The following is a 24,455-nucleotide window of genomic DNA, read 5'->3' on the forward strand; positions in this document are numbered from 1 at the left end:
CTACCATTGAAATATTGAACTTGGGACAAAGAATGGCTAACCTGGGCACCAAATGATGGGTTTTCAGAGGGGCTGAAATTCCTATTTCCTCCATAATCAAATGGCAAGGTATCTTATCTAACAAATGGGTCACACTGGGAATTCTGAACATATTTGCTTTAATGAAAAAGAAACAGCTCCACAAAACAGAGTAAGTCACAAGGGCCTTCTGGACAAGATCTTCAGAGGACATTTTTATGTCAGTGACATCTTTGTAAACTGAGTATACGGCACAAGAATACTTAGTTCTAAACTAGCCTCACTTGTTTTGTGTCTCATCACCACTTACGATCATGATTATACACCTTTGTAAGTGGACTGGAAACGACTGCACTACTTACCAAGTATCACTTTTGGCAGCAAAAAAATTGAACAGAATAGAGACCGTTAATCATGGTAACATTTACAAGCAATACAATAGCTAAGAACAAATGCCAAAATACCAAAATGTCACCACCTGCTCATTTCTATTTAAGGACTAATCGATGACTGCAGTACCTCTCTACAACATGGGTCAAAAATCCCCTGGCAATAGTAAAAAAAAAAGGCATTTTCTGTGTGTTACATGCTTCATTTCCATATGTAAATATATGCATATGTGTATATGTGTGTGTGAGAGATATTAGTACCACAACCTGTTTAAAAATCCCATTGATTCAATCTATTTTTTTTAACTGTATCTAAGGCTACTTGTAAAATGTTAATTTGTTACATAGACTGTGCCACATTTTTGCCATTTTTTTCACATTTAAGTTTTGGCCAGGTGTGGTGGCTCACACTTGTAATCTCAGCCTAGGAGTTCCAGATCAGCCTGGGTAATGTAGAGAGATCCTATTTCTACAAAAAAAAAAAAAAAAAAAAAAAAAGGAAAAGTTGTAACTTGAGTTTTAAATGAATAATGAAAATATTTTTAATGTATTCATTAGGTATTGATAAAGCATTTTCCACTTACTATTTTTTCAATTTTATTTATACCTTATAATGTTTTTGCTGCTCAAGATTGGATGTAATATATATTAGAGGACTAGTAGCATTTTTTAAAAAATTTTACTCTAAGTTCTAGGATGCATATGCAGACCGTGCAGGTTTGTTACATAGGTATACATGTGACATGTAGTAGCAATTTTAACACAGTCATTGAACAGCAAGATGTGCATTTAAGAAGACTGTATAATGTTCCACATCGAATTCCATATCCATGGGCTATATAATGTTCTACATATTTCAGCACTATGTAAGGACACACAGTTATCCTTACTTAAACATTTATATCATGGATTTTTTTTCTGAATATGTCTTTGGAGGATTTGTATTAATTTACAAAATCACAGTGGCAAAAAAAGTTTTGAGTCTGTGCTATAATTCCCAATGCCCAGAACCCTAGGTCGTCAGCACATGACAGAGTATGCCCATCAATATTGCCAGCACTTGCACCCTACTCACTGCTCCCTTCTTACCTCTGTCTGTAAGCTTATCTCCGTGTGTAACCGATATGGACTGGGATATTTTTGTGATACTACATTCAAAGAATGACAAAGATGTGGTTTGTACTACAATTAAAGATTGCTTAATAAATTATCTACGAAAGCATAGGGAAAGGTCAGAGAGGGAATGAGGATGACCGAGACAGAGCTACAGCTAGAAAAAATATTTTTAATGCTGCATATAGTTCTAAGGAACATACTTTAAGGATGATTTTTGCTAGAGACTCAATGATAAAGCTTCTTACTACAAATATTTCTGCACTATGATAATATTCCTTCTGCATAAGACCTTTATAATTTGTCACATTTGGGAGTAATAAACTAAGGGTAGAGTGGAGGTGGGAGTATTGGTGTGGTTTATTTCTTAAATTTCACTTATTTCCATTGTATAGCACCGTATAAAAATAGTGGGATGGCTTATTATAAAAGGACCTGGTATGGAATGTCATATATTTTTGTCTAATTTATCAAAATCTTATTTACATACATTTGGAAGAAGTGTGAATATTCATTAATTCCATGTACATGTTCATTATAGCAGATTAAGACAGCATTCTTCTTTGTAAAAGATTAAGGCTCAATACCATTATTTTTTCATGTAAATGGCCTTGATGTGCCTATGATAATTTAGAATAATTAAATGAGAAATACATTTTAAAATGTACATTTTAAAGTCTCAGAAAAAAGACATGGATATCTACTCATGACAATAGCATTTTAATAAAGAAATATCAAAAAAAGAAATTTAATTTAATAAAGAAATATAAAAAAAATCCTATGGCTAAAATAGAAAAGAAATTCTATTTTTAGCTATAAAAAATAACATACAAGAAATTCTGGATGTAGAATGTCTAATATAGACTGGACATTCTACATCCAGAATTTCTTGTATGTTATTTCGACAATTAAATATCTTGTACAATTTGCATTTTAAAATTAAAACTTTCACCCTGGGAAAATATGGTATCAAGTGAGTACAGATCAGTATTTTGATTCAAGAACTCTTGAGGATCTGATAAAATACATGGAGGCTTTCTCAGAAGAAGACACATTTTGTATGGACTTTTAAAATCTCTCCACGTCCTAAACTAAGAATGCATTGTATAGATACAGCCCTCAGTTAATTTGTAAGTAATAAAACATTATATTGCTCCATAAGTCAAAATTTAAAAATTATTACTCAGCCAATTAAATAAATCTCCTTTCTCTCTCACAGACACACACACACACACACACACACACACACACACACACACACACACTCCTAACACCCACTGGGTACAAGGCCTTGAGCTAGATACTCCAATGTGACTCACTGTGAAACAAATTTTACATTGCGGTGCATCACTTCCTAATTCTTTGGAGGAGTGGGCCACAGCAAAGCTCTTAGAGCCAGGCCATTCACATTCACACCCCCTATCTTCATGACACCCAGCAGCTCCGTTGAAGGCTGCTCTCTTGGGGTGAAACTGCTAGCAGGGCTGATGGAAAATTACTCTGAGAGCTCAGGGAGCACTGGCTGCTCTCACTTTGTTGTGGTCATTCATTAGCAACTTAGTGATTGTGTCTAATTGGCTATGGGAAAGAAAGTCTAGACCTTAATAAGATCCTTAATAAGCTCCTATGCAGTAGATTTCTGCAAGTGGTTGGCCCTTTGGGACACTCCCCAGATTTATTTACCCCTGGCTTATTTTAAGGCTTATTTATGGAAGCATAATTTCCAAAAATAAGTGAACCACATTCTACAAAATTAGTTTACATTAGTTTCTGGAGACTGAGCCCATGCCAGCTTGTAAGCTGAGAAACAGGAGCCTCCAGGCTGTGTATGCTGCTGAGGTCAGAGATGCCACAAAGCACCCCCAGGAACAACCAAAACAAAGCCTCAAAGTACATATACAAAGCTCACAGATGTGACTGCAGCACAAATCGTTTGGTGGTATTTGCTAAGGTCCATCAGAGAACAGAGCTGCTGCTTCCATGAGGGTCTCCTACCCACCACAGTGCCCCTTACAGATCATATGCTGAACTTCCTGGAGCATGAACTTTGCATTGTTGAATTCCTATATTGGTAGGTCCCATCAGCACACCTCTTGATGTCAACATGCAAACACAGGCCCTACGGTGTGATAGGTCCCACTGAACTGTGGAAAACTACAGGCAGTTCATAAGGAGGCATCTGTGGCTACATGATATCTAAGTGTGCACAGAAGCAGGTAATGAGACTCTTCTTCTGAGCCCAAGGAAACACCAAGGAAAGAACTGTTTCTTCTACCAAAGCCCCCTTGTTATCTTGGCGACCCAGGCTGAGAGAGATTCAAAGGCATGAAACTTCTGGGAGGTAGGGATGGCTGGAAGGACCATTTGCTGGCCCAACATCTTCTGTCATGAAACTCACATATTTTGAAGAAAATAAGTTTTTGGATATTCTGATAAAAATTCCCACCATTCCCCCTTTTCAAGCTTCCCCTGCACAGGCTATGATTCTTCTAAAGTTACGCAGCTTGAGATAAAAAACAAAAGCAATTTCTAGGTTTTCTGGCATCTTTAAACTGGGTTGCAAAGAAATAAAACAAAGAGCTTTTATATTTGGGACTCAAAGCACATGTGAGATTAAGGGATAACATGCTGTAAATCATTTTTTACCACACAGTGACCCAGTTGATTAACTTGCAACGTGCAGACACCATTAACATCCATTTTTTATAACTAAGCTTTCTGAAATATTTTCTACATTCAGGTGCATTGTGTTAGTGTTACATACTTTACTTGTACAGCCTGGTGGAAGTACTGTATGCCTCAACAATGACAACAAAAAATTATGATGACATTACTCTTTTTTTTTTAAATTAAATTTAAAAACTTGGTTGTTGACTACTGATAATGAAATTGCCTTTGTTTGGCTCCAGACATGTGCTCTTGAAGAAAAATGTCTCTTTACTGTGAGGGCAGAGATACTCACACGATGTGAGCCAAGTTGAGTGGCTTCTCAGGCTGATCTGGGAACATGGGGTGCAAAGGTTCACGGCTGGAAGCACAGCTCAGGGACTTGCTTAATGCATTAGTCAGTTTCTTAGCAGGTGATTTCTGGAAAGAAGAAAGGTAGAAGTGACAACAGCTAACATTTATGTAATATTTTGTCAACTGATTTACTTTTCATAATAGATATTCATTCGGGGAAGAAATCCTTTTTCAGTGCTGACTCTGAGTCTAGAAGTTTGCTCAATGCTGGAAGAGTTTCCGAACAAGCTACCTCCTGCTGCTCAGTGTCAGCAAATGCTGCAATAAATGGAAGCAGGCATTGTGCATGGGACACCTGAGTTGGGACTTAATGGGCCTGCAGGAGTCCTGACAAAAACTCAGCAGACTGGGAAAGTGATTTGAGACGGAGGAGGCAGCAACAGTGAAGGGAGCCCTTCTGGGGAGGAAAGCAGGAGGCAGATGATCAAAGCCTTTATATGGCTCATTAAGAAATGTCTCTTTATCCCCAGGACAGAAGAGGCCATGAAGAGTTTAAATCACAGGCATGGCAGCATCAGACCTAACTCTAGAAGGACTGCTGTCACTTAAGAACAGAAAATGGTTTATGCCGAAATGGGCACGGAAGGAAGATGAGCAGAAAATTTTGCAGGAATCTAGGTGCAAGAAAGATGTTTCAGGTGTGGCTCAATACATCCAGTTAGAAGTGAAAGTGAAACTTCAATCTGAGTCTTCAGAATTTAAAATTTAATTTATTTCTAGAGAATCATGCTGCCTCTATTTTGTTTATATTGTTGGGATGTTTATCTTGATATTATACAGTCAAAATTATATAAAAGTAGTCTACCACATATATTATTTGTTGGTACAAAAGCAATTGCAGTTTTTGCCACTACTTTCAAATAATTTAATAATAATAATAAAATAATAATAAAACTTTAACTATATTTTTCCTTTCCATAAGAAGCCATTTCAAATTTCATCACTTTCTTTTATACCTAGAGTCCACAACTGGTAACATAATGAAGTAACTATTGTCCTCATTTTTTAAAAGCTAAGTAATAAGAGCGTTGTTCAAGAAGTCCCTCTTTGGCTTTTGTTAGGAGACGCAATTCTTAGAACAGTTAAGACAGCAGCAACAGCAGCTCTTTGCCCTACAAAGCATAGGGACTTCTGTTCTCTCAAGGAGTCTGATTCTTCTTTGTACAGATAGTGCCCTGCACCATCTGTACAACCTCTAAGAATGAGGCTCCCTATGTGAATTTAGCATTTATATAAAACAACTAAATCTGATTAGTTTTTAAAACACCAAATATCCTAGGATATGGGTTAGAAGTTTGAACAATGGTAATATGCTAACAATAAGAAAATACAAAGTTTTAGCTCCTATCTTCTAAGCTAAATTGTAGTTCATGATCTGTGTTAATGTATTTATCTATCTATCCTCAGCATGACGTAAACAACAGTGAGGAGTTGCACTAGAATTGGCATAGAAATTCTCAGTATCCTCTGACTTGGTGAAGAACTATTGAATTCAGAATCTGACTGGTAATGAAGGACTCATATATTTACACCAAATATTAGTTCCCAAGAATAATTCCTAGGAAGAACATTTTGATCTAAGATGTATATTCTGAAGACTTCTTTAAGTAAAGACTACAGATTGAATTGAAATACATTAAAATGTAGAAAAACTCATAAATATGTTGCATTTTTGTGACAGAACTACTCCAAGAGGTGCTGGCAGGGCTGATGGTATATCCCACAAAAACAAATCTATACATCTTACAAAAACCAATCCTTGAAGAGATGTCCAAGGGCAACAGTGCTGGAACTGATATTTGAGTTTAACTAAGATAGATAAAGGTCAGTAAATCATAACCCATTTGAAAAGTGAGCACACGGAGTCACATTTCCTCCCACAGACCTGGTGCCACATGCTCCTGAGAATACACCTATCACACAGACACTCACATGCCACCTTTGCCAGGTTGGTCACTCACGCTATTCATGAAAAGATGGTTTGCTAATATCACTACAATCTCCCCTCCCTACCCACTGCAGAAAAGTAAAATGGAACGGCATTATTAAGTCCACACTCTCCTCTCATACTTGTTTCTTTAATAGTCTAGTCATGCACTAAAAAGAACTCCAGAATCTAAGAAAAATAAAACTAACAATAATTCTTAAGCCATTTCCACAAAACAAAACTTGGAAAAGATTTTAACTTACTGTGAATGTAAGACTATGTTCCAGAAGGTCCTTGCTGTTCAGTTGTTATTTAAATCAGTACTGAATTATCTATATTCCAAGAAGTAACATAGTTTTGAATCTTCCTATATTTTAAGTCTCAGGAAGCTACAGTAAGTTCCGACAGAATAAGTAAGGGCACGCAGTGGGGTGGAGGATGGGAGGAAGGGGGACTGAATACTAGACTTGGGTTAGAAGGTAAGTTTGCTTTTTAACTCTGCCACTATCCTTGATATTCTCTTTCATTCTGGGCAACACTCACACATCCAACTCTAAGTATTGCCTGGACCTCGCCTTACCCATGACGTGTACTCTTTCATTTGGTGCTGGTTGCTATGAGAACCACCGGCATGTCCCCTCCAGAAGCAGTCCTGACAGAGCTGGTAATTGTGACACTGTTGGCATCGGTAGCGAAATCCCATCATACTCTCACTGTGGCAGTAGGAACACTCAACTGGATGGAAGACTAAGGGGGAAGTAAGTGAAGAAAAAACAAGAAAACAAAAGTATGAATCAGAAGAAGGAAAAATGCAGCCTTACAGAAATTGCACTTTTCTTCTCTGTGCCACAATTTCAGATGATACTTGACTTGGGCTCAGAGAAGCATTTAGTTCACTCCTGGATACTCACAACCCTTTTCAATCACGCCTATGGGGGTGGAAGAAATGAAACGGGATGGAGAAGAGGTGTTCTTTTAACAACAAAATCTCTGTAATGCCATTTGCTCTTTCTACTCTCATATCTCACATTACAAGAATTTAAATTACCCCAACAGACTTGCCTTTACCCCAAACTGCTCTCTGTCTCCAGGAGACCAGCACAGCTCACTGGAAGAGTCAGAAGCACAAGGGGTGAATGCTGATTGTCCAGGGTAAGAGAGCAAATATCAGAGACATGGAGAACGAGAAGAAGAAAAAAGAAAGGAAGGTGGGCAGAGAGTGAAACACTGGATGTGGATGAGAGAATTAAGTTACTTTTTTAAAAGTGGAGTGACTAATAGGCTTACTTAATGAGTGGCATTGCCTACATCTGACAGATTTTTTTTTTCTTTCCTGAGGCAAGTGTTACAAGACCCTAAAAGGATGTATAAATTATCTGAAATCAGTTCTACATAATTCAGATAGCTCAAGAGACAGTTAACTTTCTTTGGTAGGAAATTTGAATTATAAAGTAGACAGCAAAATATTAGATTTGAAGCAAAGTAAAATATTAGATTTAAGTGATCAAATCCAAGCAATTGTCCACATGCTATGAGCTGGATACTAAAATAACAATAACAGTTTTTGTCTTTGATAAAGCTATTCTCTGGCTAATCAGCCAAGAAAAACAACGCAAATAAGAATAAATAAAGATAAAAAGCAAAGTGTAAAAATAAAGACATAACTAGCTCTGGATGCATTGTGTTCTAAACAAATATCATAACTTTCCTTTCTGGCTCTTGAGAAAGAGTATAGTGGGACTTGAATCTAGGGACAACTGTTCTGGGACAGTGCCTAAGAAACTGATCTCCTGCAGCAGGAAATGCTGGGAGAGAAGGAATGAAATTATAGCTTTATGATTGGAAAATGACTAGTTCTAGAACTGTAAGCAGTAACATGAACTCATCTTGCATAATAACATGGACCTTGATTGCTCTTCACATCTGCATATGGATAAAGAAACATAAAAAAATCTATGATTGTGATTGTAAAAAAAAAAAAAAGTAAATTCATTCTTTAAATTTTCTCCATGAGCAAAAGAGGATAAATTCATAACTTTTAACTAACTGAGATAAATAAGGGCAGATGCTAAAAATTCTGAATGATAATTTAAAATTAAGGTAACTTTAGATGCAATATATATAAAGAAATACATAGAAGTTGAGTAATATATAGAGACTGAAGTTAAATTTCTATTAAGAGATATGGACTAAATTATTTCCTAGTCAAGTCTGGAGAAATTTCAGAGTTACATTGAACAAAAAGTAGGAACACCTAAAGTTTAGATGCAGGCATTGAACTGTTCCATGTTTAAATTTCTTTAAATTTTGTCCCAAATTGTATTTCATATTTAAATCTGGATATGCCAACAGTAGTTCCTTTAATCCTAGAAATACTTGTTTTAAAAAAGACATGATATGGAAGTTATTTTACTTTTATCTTTAACATAAGTACAACTATTGAAAGCTTACAATCTAGAACATATGACTAAAGATTAACAGGGTGCTATCATCTATTTTTTTTTCTCATTTCTCCCACCTGTTTCTGGCTGAGTGCCTTGGAAGAAATAATCAGTACTATGTATGCAAATATGAGAAATTCAAATCTAAAACAAATACAAAATAATGTTACACTACTTGTTGAAGTTCGTCTTCTATTGTGACAAGTTTTTTAACCACACTTGACTTGTAATTGAGAAGAACACCATGAGATTTAATATGTTTTTAGAACTAACAGTCCTAATTTTTCAGTGGTCCTTTGAGGCCTTCCTGAACAGGGAGATGGGTTAGTTCTATCCTAAACAAAACTGAGCCACTAAATAGGCTTCCCTAAAACAATGACCTGGGCTTACTAACTGTAGACCTATTGGCCTATTTTCAATAATTTAAAAAATCACCTTTGCTCAGTAGTAACTACTCACCATTTTCCACATTTGCTAGTCGATGCAGAAGAGGCAACCAGACCAGACACTGCGGGGGAGGATCCGACATCAGCGTGTCCAAGAAACCATTTAATGTGACTTTTTTCTGCACCAAAAACCAAAAAAAACAAAACAAAACAAACAAAAAAACATAAATTTAGGACAGAGAATCATCTCAATTTACCTGCCATGTAAATATCATTTGAAACTGAAACAAAAGAATACTCAATAAACCTCCAATATCTGAAGAAACACAACTTGCCAAATGTGTTATTAAACTAGCTTAGAACTGAAAACATTGCTTGCTTTTTATACCTAAGCATACATAGGACTGAATTCTCTCCACTGAGGCTGAGTCAATAGTATCAGCAAGAGAAAATTCCAAGAGCATCACTTGTATATATGAGACAGTATAAAATATGAAGAAAAATAAAGAATTGAAATTCTCCATGGAATTTTACTCAAGAATGTATCATAGCTCACTCTATAATTTTCCTATCAGTCAGTCTTCTAAATTTATAGAACAACTTCCCTTTCGAGCTTCCTCAGCTTCCTTCAGTACTAAATATGTAGTGGCTAATGTGAATGGTTCTGTTATACAAGAGCAGGAGGGAATCCTGTTAGGGGAGAACCATCTAAATTTTAAAAAATGCGCTCATTTTATTACTTAATATATCATTCCTCTCGATTCAGTCTGCTTCTTTCTCACTATCCAGGTCCTTTTGATGTACAAAAGGAATGCATTATATCAATTTCTTTCAGAGTGACAAAAGTAAGAAAGCTATATTAATGCATGTACTGTAATGGTATAAATAGCAAAAATATATTTTTTATATGCAAAAATCACTACTTGAAATTTTGAACTAGAATATCAAAGGGGATGGGACAGTTTTTTTTTTTATTTTATAATATTTATTTATTTACTTTAAAGATGGGGTCTTGCTATGTTGCCCAAGCTGGACTCAAATTTCTCATCTCAAGCCGTTCTCCTACCTCCGACTCTTGAGTAGGTGTTGCAGCCAATTGATGAAGTACAAAAATAAACTGGTCTTATTATTTTTGTGTTACCTCTTTTCATACTTCAAATGTTCTTATTCATTTTGGCCATTTGCCACACTGGCTAAAAAATCACTCCTGGAAGTTTCCAAAAATGTTATAATGATTTCAACATGTATAAGTTGCTCATCATTAAGAATATACACAAGTCATGTAACAGAACAGTCTATAGGATATCTCAAAAGGAATTTTGGATATAGCAACATCACATATAATTTTTGAACACATAGGTCCTTTTTTTTTTTTTGAGACAGGATCTCACTCTGTTGCCCAGGCTGGAGTGCAGTGGCACAATCATAGCTCACTATAACCTTGAACACCTGGGCTAAAGTCATCCTCTCATCTCAGCCTCCCAAGTAACTAGGACTACAAGTGTGTGTCATCACACCTGGTTAATTGTTTAATTTTTTTTTTTTTTTTGCGGAGATGAGATCTTATTATGTTGTCCAGGTTGGTCTTGAACTCCTGGACTCAAAGCTATTCTCTTGTCTCAGCCTCCCAAAGTGCTAGAACTACTGTGTGAGTCACTACACCAGCATAGGTCCTTTTAAGATTTTTTTTTTTAAACCCAGTCCTATTATTCCAGCTTATTTTGAATGAGACATATTCTGAGGCATTAGTGCATTTATCAATTATTCTATAATACACTACATAAAATTCAAGAATTCAGATATAAGTGAAATTATTCTTGTTTCCATGACTGAGTGAAGGAATAGAACAGGTAGTTGCATTTCCTTGGGTCAGATCATCTGAATACTTGTAAATATAAACTGAAAGTGCACAAAACAAAAGCAACAACAACGACAATAACACAAGAGTAACATTAACAGAAGAATTAGAAGACCAGAGTTAAAAACTCAGCCCCCACCCTCACTAGCTATGAACTTTATATTGTTAAAAAAAGAATCACATTTTCCTTGTTAGCTCTCAGGGTTGTTGCAAGCCATAAATCAGATAATTCACTTTGTGAGGCGTAAAACACCATAAAAATAAAAGGAGCTATACATTTAGCATGCCATGAGAAAAGTTGGAAAGCAGTAAAATTGAATGAAAAACATAGATTTGTGTTTTGAAGTGATTGACACTTTTAAAAGCTAATTTCAGTGAAAAAAAAAAAAAGACTTCCGGACTCTTAAAAATCAGTACAGTTCAGTGTAGTGAGCATTTGTTGTATGCATTTTATGGGGCAGGGATATACTTTTATTTTATTTTATCTTTTTTTGAGACAGGGTCTTGCTCTGTTGCCTGGGCTGGAGCGCAGTGGCGCCATCACAGCTCGCTGCTGTCTTGACCTGCTGGGCTCAAGTTATCCTCCTGCCTCAGACTCCTGAGAAGCTGGGACTACACGCATGTACCACCATGCCTGACTAAGTGATTCAAGCTTTTTGTAGAGATGGGGTCTCCCTGTGTTGCTCACATTGGTTTTGAACTCCTAAGCTCCTAATCCTCGGCCTCCCAAAGTCCCAGGGGTGAGTCACCACACCCAGTTAGGATGCCTTTTGAGAGAACATAAAGGTTACTTTGGATGGTAAACTAACCCTTGATGTATGGATTTGTGCTACCACTGGGCTATGCTGGAGAATGGTCTTGGAGTCTCTCTACATGACCAGAGAGGCACACACATAGACAGCCCCCTAAACTATGCAGCTTTCCTGGGCTAGCATGAGCCATACCCAGTTAAAACACATCACTTGGAACCCCAAATGTATCATGTTGTAGAAGATTTAGGCAGCTGTGTTTGCCATATTTTGGGCTTCTCAGGTCATGATGTGGCAGATGCTGGGATTCCTTTCTGGTAACCTTTGCTAAACCAATGTTAAAGCTTGTTGCTGGGTCAAACATGTATTTCACATGAGGCTGAGTGAGACAATTAAGCCTTTCAAAGTGCAGTGATAATAAAAATAATGACACTGAGAGTGTAGGTGATATGGTTAGGCTTTGTGTTCCCACCCAAATCCCATCTTGAATTGTAATTCCCAGGTACTGAGGGAGCGACCTGGTGGGAGGCGACTGACTATGGGGGTGGTTTCCTCATGCTGTTTTCATGATACTAAGGGAGTTCTCAGGAGATCTAATGGCTTTATAAATGGCAGATCTAATGGTTTTATAAATGGCAGAGTCACCTCGGCTTTTCATTCTTTCTCTCTCCTGCTGCCACATGAAGAAGGTAGGTCCTTGCTTCACCTTCCACCAGGATTGTAAGTTTCCTGAGGCAGAACTGTGAGTCTGTTAAACCTCTTTTCTTTATAAATTACCTAGTCTCGGGTATGTCTTTATAGCAGTGTGATGTTATAAGGATTAAATTAGGCAATGAAAGGAAAAAATTTAGCAGCGTCTGCCTCATGATCGGTAAACATTGCCTATTATTGTGATCCAGGTGTGCTGGGTTTAGTTACTGGCTCAGAAGTCATTTGTCAGAGGCTTAAAAATACACTACAGGTTGCTATCACATAGAAGAATTTATCTGAATATTTGTGACCTGGAATGACATCTAGAAGGGGAGCAACCACTGTATGAAAGAAATACTTCCTTAAACATATTTTCCTCCTACCTGTTGGGAGAAACAGGATCTGGCTGACTGTTCTGTGTAACCAAATGAAGGACCTTCAAAGACTGCTGTGGGTAGTTTGAGAACTTCCCGAAGGAATTGGTCATATCGTCCATAAACCATCACCCCACTGGAGTCAGAAATCATTGAGAAAATATCTGACAAAAGGAAAAGGAAAGATATTTATTCATCATATGAACATTCTCCAATGTTTTTGTTCAACATATCAGCTACAAATGACAAAAAAGTAGCAAAATGAACATTTTTATGAAATAATAATATAAAAGCTATTTTTTATGCTGAAATATTCCTGGCATAATGTTTTCTCTGGTTTCTTTTTCTAGATGATTCTGGCACATAGCAATCACAAGTAATTTGGGTAAAATTAACATTTTTATAAGAAAGAGACATTTATTAAATGTCTTTAACAAGACGTGTTTTTGTTTTGAGATCAATTGTTAACTCTCATGTAGCTCAGTAGAATAAATTTTTGTATATATGAGAGAGATGGTGACTTCATTTGAAACACAGTAAGAGTTTTGCTGTAAAGTTGGGGTGTGTGTATATTCATTTATCTAGCTAGAAATTTACCCACTTATCACCAAAACTTTTGGATTTTGGTATAAGATATTTGAAAAATCAAAGACACAACGAGGATAAAGATGTAATGACAAACTCTTGATTAAGTTCCTACAAAAGCACAAAACTTTCTATCAATTATCGTGTTCTGGGTGGAAGGCACTTGATTTACGGAGAAGGGTTTTCTGACTCATGTAGTGAAGAGGAAGCGTGGCCTTGTGGATGATCAATGAGGTAAAGTTGAAGCCCTGGATCTTTCTCTGAAGGGTCTGTGGCTTCACTGAACCACAGTTCTTCAATTTCTGCCACTATGTGCACTTAATGAATATTAATGGCATAATTTCCCAAGGTGCTTTATAATTCCTCTGTGCAAATCACTATTAGAATGAAAGGGTTCGCCATTATGTAGTTTGTCACCATGCTAACTAGCTTGTCACCAGGCCAGCACAGCTGTTGGGATAAACGGCTGTGAATGTGCTACCTCTAGTCACTTTGGGTTTAATTTTTCAAGGTCAAATGTAATCCGGGAACATTGTATTTACACCAAAGTCAGATGTTAAGCATATCACAGGCTTTTATTGGATTATGTTTTGAGAACATGAATTGACTTTCATTTTCATTAAATACTCCATTTATAAAGGATTTCTGCTGTTTCAAACAGTTGATTAATCATGAGACTATAGAGATTCTGAGTAAAAAATTAATGTACATATTTATGGGATACAGAGTGAGATCTTGATACATGTGTTCAGTTTGTAATGATCACATCAAGATTATGAGCGTTACCTTCATTTCAAACATTTATCATTTCTTTGTGTTGGGAATATTCAACATCTTCTCTTCCAGCTTTTTGGAAATATACAATGAATTTTTGTTAACTATAGTCACCAGACAGTGCTAAAGAACACTGGAACATATTCCTCTTAGATAGCTGTAACTTTATAGTCATTAGCTAACCTCTCCCTATACCCCCAACCCCCTGCAGCCCCCTACCCTTCCCAGCCTCTAATAAGCATAATTCTACTTCCATGAGTTCAATTTTCTTTTTTAGCTCCCACATATGAGTGAGAACATGCGGTATTTATTTTTCCATGCCTGAATTATTTTACTTAACATAATGTCCTCCAGGCTCATCCCTGTTGCCTCAAATGACAGGATTTCATTCTTTTTTATGGCTGAATTCTACTGAGGAGTTTAGATTATGTCCAGAAGATGTTGAGGGAGACACCAAAGAATTTAAAGCAGGTCAGTGTATTAGAAACATTACCCCAGGGGTAGGCATAGAGGAAAACAACCAGTTCTGTAATAGAAACTCAATAAATATGCAGTATTTTCCATAATACTAGCCTTTTAAACAAAATAAAACAAGTCCTCCCCAAAGCTTTAGATCAGCACATGACATACCAGGCTTACAGCACTGGATTTAGAATCCCTTAAGATCCTTAGAACTATCCAGGAGCCCTGAGGCACAAGTATAAACAAGTGTTCCAACCCATTAAAACAGTTTATAATTGGGCCAAGAATAATCTGACAAAAAAAGTAGTGTTATTAGTTAAGTGTATGTTTAGGTTGCCATGGCACTTGACTGCAGGGGGCGCTCTTCATCTCCTAGGCTGTGTCAATGATGCTCCCTGGAATTACACAGGGAATACTCTACCAGTGAATGGTAGCCCCAGTTACTGGAAATTGTGTTGCAACATGGGGTTATTTTCTCTTTTAATGCATTTTAAAGCATTAAGAAAACCAACTTCAAATTTTCTGTTGCTTTCTCTTTGTTTTTTAAAATTTCTGACTTATTTTCAGCCAATTATTCTTGCTCTGTATTCTCCATCAATAAGGGAGTAACTGGAACAAGCTAAATATCCCTCATCCCTATGCACAAAAAATAAGAAAAATTACCAAACAAGCACAGCTGGCATTTTGGCTTAAAGTAAATTAGAAAAAGTTTAAAGAAGGGAAAACAAAACAATCAAGCCTGAAAAATTTCATATCCCTTCATTTCTTTCTTTCTTATTAGAGAAGCAATGTAGAAAATAATGACCTTACCTGTTCTTTTGTTTTGTTTTGGTTTAGTTTTTTTGAGATGGAGTCTCACTCTGTCACCCAGTGCAGTGGTGTGATCTCAACTCATACAACCTCTGCCTCCTGGGTTCAAGTGATTCTCCTGCCTCAGCCTTCTGAGTAGCTGGGACTACAGGCGTGTGCCACCATGCCTGGCTACCTTATCTGTTTCATCATTAAAATGCAAGCCAGGAAAAGAAGACAATAGAAATAACCACAATCTCACCCACCAAGGGCGTCTGTGGGTAGATTTTGTGGGTAAATTTGCCCACATTTGCTCATTCAATTAATAATTATCATTGAAACCAGAAATATTCATGACTCAGGATATTCATTTTTGACCAGCTAACATTCTGGAGAGATTCTTGTGACCAAATTACCTTTAATTAAATTGTTTTTGGTCAAATTGCTTTTAACCAAGTTACCTGGAAACCACTAAAGCCATCTTCCTGGGATTAACTATACAAAGAGTGGCTCCTCAGTCAGAGAACCAGGGACACAAAAGGCTGTGATTCAGGTGCACTGCTCTCAAAGTGGGGGATGCAACTTATCGGGGTCACACCATCTGTTTTTCTACAGCATCTGTGATATTGTGAAGCTTGTTTCTGCAGACTAGAAAAGTTTGCCTGCCTCCAATGGGACACATGCATTTGTTGTTTCTTTCACTGCATTAAAGAGAATAGACTTTGGCTACTAAAGAGTGCTTTTTTTTTGGCGGGGGGCAGTTATGGGATGGGGTGAGGAGAAAGCACTGTAGCAGTTACAGTGTTTCCTTTGAACTCCTTAACCCAAGAGAGAACTGCAAGGGTTTTCACAATTGTAAAGATCTAATCAATAATCTGGTTATATGTTGAGTTTTGCAACTGTGCTGACATTGCTAGTTCTTTGCCTAGCAGCCATTCCCTCTATCTGTATTTGACCCACATTTGTCGTTGGATTGAGGGAATAGGGTGCCCTTCTGAACACAGGAGGTGAAAGTGGATTACACAACAACCATTGCTGTCATACTTTTTCTCTAACCAGTAATTAGTAATTGGTCTGAGATGCCATCCTAGGTGATGAGCTGTGAGGGCTGGGGGGCCTCTGTAGTGAGATGTGACTCCTGTGACTGTCTCCTCCCCCCATCCCATCCCTACCCTTCACCCTAACTCATAGGAGGAGGATGAAATCTTACACTGAGCAAAGATGAGTGGAAAGACAGTAAACACCAGGACCCCGAGAGCTCAGAATTAGCTTGGTATGTTAAAGGTTGACAGACATTCTGAGATGCAGAAAAATGGTTTTCTTAGTTTTCTTCAAACCTATTTTAGTATGGGACTTTTCTATCCAGGTACCTATTAATATAATATTAAATAGGTATTTTTAGATGTTTTCCAAGTGGGTTTTTTTTTTTTGTTTAGCTTTTTTTTTTACATTTATCTATTGTTCTCTTTGTAAATGGCCAGTTGGGGTTGGCAGACAAGGTTCTCAGGAGTTTCTTCCTCTGCCTTGGTTCATTTTGCTAAGCTTTCTCTTTCTGGCTTAACCCTGAAGGAAACGCTTGTGGGTTACTCTGGAGCTATTTTTTTTTTAATAAAAGGCCCTTGGTGTCAGCACCTACAAATTTATCTCTCAAACAAGCACTGAGGTAGATGGTTTTTAACTTTCTGTATCTTTCAGGCTAACAAAAGAGAAGATACATGGTTCCTCCTAAGGTCTGTCTGGGCTTCTCTGAATCTTGGCTGCATTTGGCTCTCCATGGAGGGAAGTCCCTGAAGTGAGGGAAGCTGTGTGGCTACCTGAGGCTTTGTTGTCCCTTTCACTTACTGGTCCAGTGAAATGACTCATCCCCGGAGCAACTCTGGGGACATTCCAAAGGAACAAAAGCTTTTGTCTGTGTCTTCCTTTATTCTTTCCTTTTGGTTGGAGCAAGAAGCAAGAGATCTCGCTCAGAAGTTGACAGGCAGCAGGTGAACCTCGTGCTGTGAGCCACACAGATGGCTGCATTGCAGCTAGGTGTGATTCTACGAATATCTCACAAAATCCCCAAATTTAGGATACAGAAGGAGGCTGAGGACTAAAGAAGTGAAGTAACTGCCAAATGATAACTCAGCAAATTAGTCCCACAGCTGGGCTTGCAACCTGGAACTCCCAATTCCCAGGACAGTGCCCTTTCTAACACAGCCTTATAACCCCAACTCATACTATTTAGGGGAAAGGATAGGGCTAAGTGGGAATTTTAAATTTAAACAGGAGCATCAATCAACATCATTTTAAACTAGTTATAAATACATATTCTTGTCACCCACCCCCATCCTAGGCCTACTGAGTCAGAAATTCTGGGGGTGGGACCCAGAAATCTACATTTTACCAAAGCCCTTCAGGTGATTCTGATGCATGCTAAAATTTGTGAACCACTGGTCTGGGGGAAAAAAAAAAGTCAGGGCTCAAATCCTGGTGTCATTTTAACCATATGATTAACTAAGTCTCAATTTCTTTACCTACTGAAAACAACGAACAATCCCGAATGTGTTGTTGGTTAAGGAACTCTACCATATTTAGAGACAAAATGTTCATCAAGGCCCACAATTACTCAATGTACTTTAGCTCCCATGCTTTTATTGGCATCTAGTTAATTCTGTCAATGCTGTCTCTATGAAACCCCTATTCTTCTTTCCTGGCATTGTAGGCTTTGAAACCTTTGGAGTTCCCAGTGATTTGAATAGTGCTGGCTGAGAAGAATGAGAAAATGTGCCAGGAGCTTTGCTTTTAGAAGATTTAAAGGGCAAGGTTTCCTACTATGGCCTTCATGTCCCTAACATCCTGTCCTGCCTGTAAGGCAGTATAGCACAATTACCTGCAAAGAATGCTTATTTTACTTTAACATCAGAAAGAGGCCAGTTGGTGATACTCAACAGGTTATAAGTAGAGGAAAACATTCACTTCATTAGCATTTATATAAGATGAAAACATCGCTATGACCAAATCCAAACATCAATGAAAATTGTATTTCAAACAACTCTCATAGAATGAGGAAAGATACAAATGGGCAGGGGACGTGGGGGAATGAGGGAGAGAAAAGGGTGGTACCTAGCAGGGAAAAGCAAAGAGAGACACAAGGAATCACAACTTACATCTTAATTTGTCCATGATCTTCCCTCCACACAATGTGGCTAATGCCATTTTGACAGCAAATACTGAAATTTTACCATGACCTTCCCTGTTTAGTGGTAATAGAAAAACAAAAAAAACAAAAAAACATGATGTCATTTGGAGCACTTCCAGCAACAAGGTTTGACATTTTCTATTCTGTAGAAATCACAGGAATGCTGCATGCCTTATGTGAGCACATCCGTTTTATAAAAGGTTGTGAAATAATTCATTGCACATATCTGAACAACCGTCTATTCAATATTTCCTTTTCTTAAGAAACATCAGAATCTCCTAGCTTATTCTTTGTGTATGTCACTTGCTCAAAACATGGGCTGATAGCCAGAAGAATAGGTACTAGCTAACTATGGATTTAAATAACAGAACATGCTTTTCACTTTGAGTTTCAGAAAATAATTTTGTGCACAATAATTCCACAGTCTATAATTTACTTAAACAAAGTTTTGGAAATATCATTTTTTTAGGTCAGGGAATTTCTGAATTTGAGGTTAGGGTAACTATGGGGACTTTTTCATCACACATTTTTTTCAACCATTACTTCCTACCCACAAGCCAACTGCACTTCTGTGATATATTTACTTTTCAAAGACAGCTACTATTTTAAAAGTGCAAAAGTAAAAGCTCTGGCTGAGGGTGGTGACTTATGTCTGTAATCCTAGTAGCACTTTGGGAGGCTGAGGTGGGTGAATCACCTGAGGTCAGGAGTTTGACACCAGCCTGGCCAACATGGTGAAATCCTGTCTCTACTAAAAATACAAAAATTAGCTAGGCATGGTGGTGCATGCCTGTAATCCCAGCTACTTAGATAGCTGAGTCATAAGAATCGCTTGAACCCAGGAGGCGGGAGTTGCAGTGAGCTGACATCATGCCAGTGTACTCCAGACTAGGTGACAGGGAGACTCTGTCTCAGAAAAAAAAAGTAAAAGCTCTGTTTGAACACTTTATTTCTACCCAAATGACATAAGTGCTGCCAAATCTTCATTGATTCAGGAAGTATAACAAATCTGTCCTTCATAAATGTGACATAAAGGGAATATGATTAAAAAGTATAATGTTTCAGCTAAATGATTTTTCAGCTGGAATAAACTGTTTATTCTTATACCTTGGAATCAGAAACCATATCATATTAGTAATCCACTTATTTGATAGTAGCTAATCTTAAGAATGGTCAAAAGAGTTATTTAAAATAATAATGTGTTGGAAAGGTAAGTAAAGTTTGTATTGGCAAAGCTTTAGTATGTGGAATAAATAATTTATATGAATAAGATTCATATACCTTATATATGAGAAGGATAAGATATAATAAATAATTGTGGTTTTTTTCCCACAATTATTTATTAATTACTAGGTTTCAGAGAGGGATCGTTTGATATCTTTGTTGCTGTCATTCTTAGCGTAATACCTCAGTTACAACCAGCCAGAATGCAAAATTGACTGAACCCTACACTAGTGACTCTTTCATATTTATTTCTAAGCCTGAGCACCAGATTTATGTAATCATTTATTGGAAATGTTCACTTAGATACCTCATGCCAAACCAAGTACGTTCAAAAGAGAACTCATTATCTTTATAGAGCTCTTCTATAATACTCAGACTAACATTAATACTGACCTGCTGTTCCTCCTGCAGTCCTTCTGCTGGTTATTAGAAACACCACGTACCTAGTTACCTGAAAATGAATCCTGAGTTGGGGGTCACCTTTGATTTCTGGCTCTACCTTAATTACTACCACCCCGAACAAATGGTTGAAGGACTCAGCTAGACTTGTTACCTCTATGTTGAATCCATTCCATTCTTTTCATTCCCACTGTCACTGCTTCCATCGGCTCTTGCTTTAACACGGTCATAACCTCTGAAATGAACTCCCTGCTTACACACTCATATCACAAATTTTGACTATATTATTTCATTGCTTAAAACCCTTTGGTCTCCTTTTACCCACAGGATGAAGTTCTAACGTTTTCTCATGGCACACCCAGCAGTCTCATCTAGTCTCCTCTGCTACCATTTCTGCTGTTCTACTGCACACCATAGTCAAACCGTTCAATACCTTTTGGTCCCTGCCCTTCCTAACATGGTCTGCCCCCACCCATCCCATACATTTGTCAAGATGCCACTCAATATCATTATCCACCCTGCTCTGAAACCAGCTTTTCTCCTAGATGTCTAGGAAATCACTCTGCCCATCACTTTTTACCTATTATGTGGCATCTGTCACACTGAATGACCTTGATGTGTTTTTTTACACGTCTGCAATGTGACTGGATTCTACATTGTGAGATCCTTCAGTGCAGAGATAATGTTTTCTGAATTACTTGAATTCCTAGTGCCTAGTGCTTTGTCTTATACAGAGTTAGTGATTAATACATTTCTTATATTAAGGAATGGTTAGTAATCAGTATAAAAGGTACACCTAGAATTTTGAGTGTCCACTCAGTGAGTTATTTCTTAATTTTAGAGCAGGTAGCTGTAACAGAAATGTAATGATTTTGTAAAAACTACCCTATTCAAAATTATTCCTGTCCTCCCATTACATGCATAACTGGAAGTATCAAACATTTGACTTCAGGAAGTAATTAGCTTTTTCCCTAAACTTTAACATGGTTCTAATAATGAGAAGTCTACAAAGTATGGAAGATTAGGAATCACATAGCAATAATGTGGTCCTCAAAATGCAAAGAAATTGAGGAGCATTATTTGTGAGGCTTCAAGAACAATACAGTTCCTTTCAATGAGTCCGAGAGAATAATTTATTTAAAAGGAGAGGCTTGACCACAGATGATTTTGGAATAGAGACTTCTCTGAAGGATGAAACAATGTTAGCTCCTAGGTGTACTCTTAGACCTTAGCTTTTAATAAAGAAGATCATAGGGAGATTGCCAGTCCTGTATTGTTCCTGGAAATGGAAGATTGATGATATTAAATCCAACAGTGGTTATATCAGAGCTATTCTGCCAAATTGACACAATAAATCTAGATAAATCACCAAGTGGAGGGCAGCTGAATGAGAGTTTTGCAGGAACTCAAGGGTGAAATTAGGCCACTGGATTCTATTGTTATGCAAGCTACTGTGCCAGATTGCAAATGTGACTCTGTCATGAAGAAGGATTCTGGGGGTATGCAGGGATCTAGGTCATGGTAAGCACACCAAGACTGGGTGAGTTCATACTTTACTTATCTAGTGTCTAAATATTTATGGGGTTTAAGGAGTGAGCACAGATGACTGACTCTACAACAGAGAATGAGAGCACTAAAGACAAATACAAATGAATCTTTTTAAAAAGAATATTTTTAGTAAACATAGCAGGGTGAAGAGGAGGGGGTCCAATTTTAAAGAGGGGGCTTTTAAAACACCAGCTTTCTTTGAAAAGTAAATATATCACATAAGCACAGTTGTGTTGTGAGTAGGAAATAATGGTTAAAAAAAAAAATCTTTGATGAAAAAGTCCCTACAGTTACCCTAACCTCAAATTCAGGAATTCTCTAACAAAAAAGTTATGTTTCTGAAGATTTGTTTAAATATATTATAGAGACTGTGGAATTTTTCTGTACAAAATTATTTTATGAAACCCAAAGTGAAAAGCATGTTCGGTTGCTACAGTTCTATACGCTACAGTTAGGTAGCACATATTCCTCTGGTTATATCAGCCCATGTTTTCAGCAAAACATGGGACCAGGGTCCCTATTTCATTGTGAAAAAAGGTGTTGGCATTAACATAGAAAGCAAGGAGTAGAGAAAAGCAGATACATCCCAAATGGAAAAATTTAAGAGCTATGCTCATCAAGAATTGTCATTAGTTGGGACCACTTTGATTTACAAACAGCCAATAAAATCTGTTAAGTGTCTAGGAAGTAGAACGACAAGTGCCTGAGGATGGATAATGGGAAGCTCCTCAGAGTCCTGGGCAAACGAACAGGAAAGCAGCATATTGCTCCAAAGTGACTATGTCTATGGCAATGCCTTTGCAGTAAGGTAGTAAAACTGCACCCATGGAATGCTGGCTGTCAGCCACAACTCAGGAAGCCAACCCGCCAGTGTGTGCTGAGGTTGAAACACATAGATTTTTCCCTAAAACTTCAGGCCAAACAGCCTGGGAGTGGGGCAGCATCAGGAGGTGCACAGAAAAAGTCTATACACTTACTTCTCTTGCTATTACGAAAAGCCATAGCAGTATGCCTTCAACTGCATGTGCAGTTCTGACTGCCATCTCAAGACATCAAAGAGCCAGATGCATTTGAGAGACTGGATGCATCACGGGGCACAAGTCTGGATGAATCACAGACTTTTAGGGGCAGGATCAGCCTTAGGAGTCTGTAATGTGGTCAATCACATGACCACATAAGCTTTCAGTACGGTTAATTCTTTGGTACTATAAAAGGCACAATAAAACCTTAAAGAATTAATATTAGCATATCATTTTATTATTAAAAATGGTAATTTTATTTTTAAAATAATATTTTACTTGTAATATTTTCCCTTTCAATGTAGAGAGAGAACACAGTGCATAATACATACTTTATTCATTTTCTCCATTATTGTCTTTTGGCATAATGAAATATGTTTTGTTTCTAAGCCAATTACCCTGGAACTTTTGCCTATACAAACTTTACTTTCTTCTTCTAGACTGACATTAAAAAATACTCAATAAAATTGTATACTGGTATATGATTAACACGTATCAAGGTATTTAAGAGAACCAGGCTAATATATGCAAATTATCAAAAGCACAAACTGAAATGGCTTCATAAATCAATGTTTCTTTAAATTGTTTATCTTTCTTCACATTTTATTTTCTCACTCTGAGACTTTTCAAGTTATTCTAGAGGACAATTGATTGAAATGGAAAGAGGAAGGCACTTACCCTTTGGTTAAAATATATATAGTGATTTGTAGAATGTTGGGTTACTTCAAAGTTTGACTTGTCATAATAAGTGAGAAACTGCTTCAGTCTGGGTTGGGTTTCCCATAATCTTATAAAGAGACAAACTGATTTCTTTCAACTAAGAAGATACTATTTATATGGAAAAGTTACAGGGAAGAGAATATTTGTTTTTGACAGAAGGAAAAACAACAAATAGATATTGATAGGAATGGATGTACAGAAGGTAAATTTTCTCCTAATTGCCAAGAGAGTTTCCCGTTTGAAGTTACAAAAGCCCATGAGAAATTTCAAGTTCTTGAAAGCAAGATTTGAATTCTCACTGATTCTTTCTTGATCAGACAGAAGAAATTATTTCTCTATTTAAGAGTACTAAAATCAGAAGTTCTTCTTTTACCAACATATTTTACAAAAACATTTGGTAAGCATTTTTGATAAGCAGAGGCACAGCACTCAAACTGCTCTTTCTCACACATTTTGGTGGCTTAATTAACAGAGAGAATTGCTTCCTCCCTCTGCTTCCACAGCATGCCTCTACTGTAACACATTCTTTAATCCAAAAATTATTTTGCTCATATGGATCACTCATTTGGTTGCTCAATAAATATTGATTAACATTGTCCTAGAGGTTGGGGGTATACAGATGAAAAACGTGTGGTTCCTACCCTTCATTTGTTCATAACATATTGGAGATAAAAAGTCAGAAACAGTCAATTTTAATACAACACATTTTTCAAAGGGTATCTCATCTCATTTCATCTTGTCTTACTTATTCCCAGTGTATTATAACACCTAGCACATAGCAGGCTCTT

At 37.1% G+C, this 24,455-nt stretch overlaps 1 protein-coding gene across 50 annotated transcripts in view; it reads right to left on the reverse strand.

The window, feature by feature from the left end:
- Positions 1-24,455, reverse strand: part of DTNA (dystrobrevin alpha) — a 381,211-nt gene that overhangs the window by 64,490 nt on the left and 292,266 nt on the right. For 46 of the 50 annotated variants that reach the window (XM_012447220.3, XM_064379277.1, XM_064379287.1 and 43 more), the window contains 5 exons: positions 18,726-18,811; positions 12,976-13,130; positions 9,369-9,474; positions 7,049-7,215; positions 4,483-4,607 (listed from right to left, as the gene is read on the reverse strand). In XM_012447220.3, the coding sequence (XP_012302643.1) occupies positions 4,483-4,607; positions 7,049-7,215; positions 9,369-9,474; positions 12,976-13,130; positions 18,726-18,811 (639 nt within the window). Of the gene's footprint in view, positions 1-4,482; positions 4,608-6,731; positions 7,216-9,368; positions 9,475-12,975; positions 13,131-18,725; positions 18,812-24,455 lie in introns of those variants that run through there. The other 4 variants (XM_012447237.2, XM_012447236.2, XM_012447238.3 and 1 more) reach the window with 3 other exon arrangements.

Source organism: Aotus nancymaae, unplaced genomic scaffold (assembly GCF_030222135.1).
Source record: "Aotus nancymaae isolate 86718 unplaced genomic scaffold, 86718_ANA_hifiasm-v0.15.2.pri h1tg000020l, whole genome shotgun sequence".
Lineage (NCBI taxonomy): Eukaryota > Metazoa > Chordata > Mammalia > Primates > Aotidae > Aotus > Aotus nancymaae.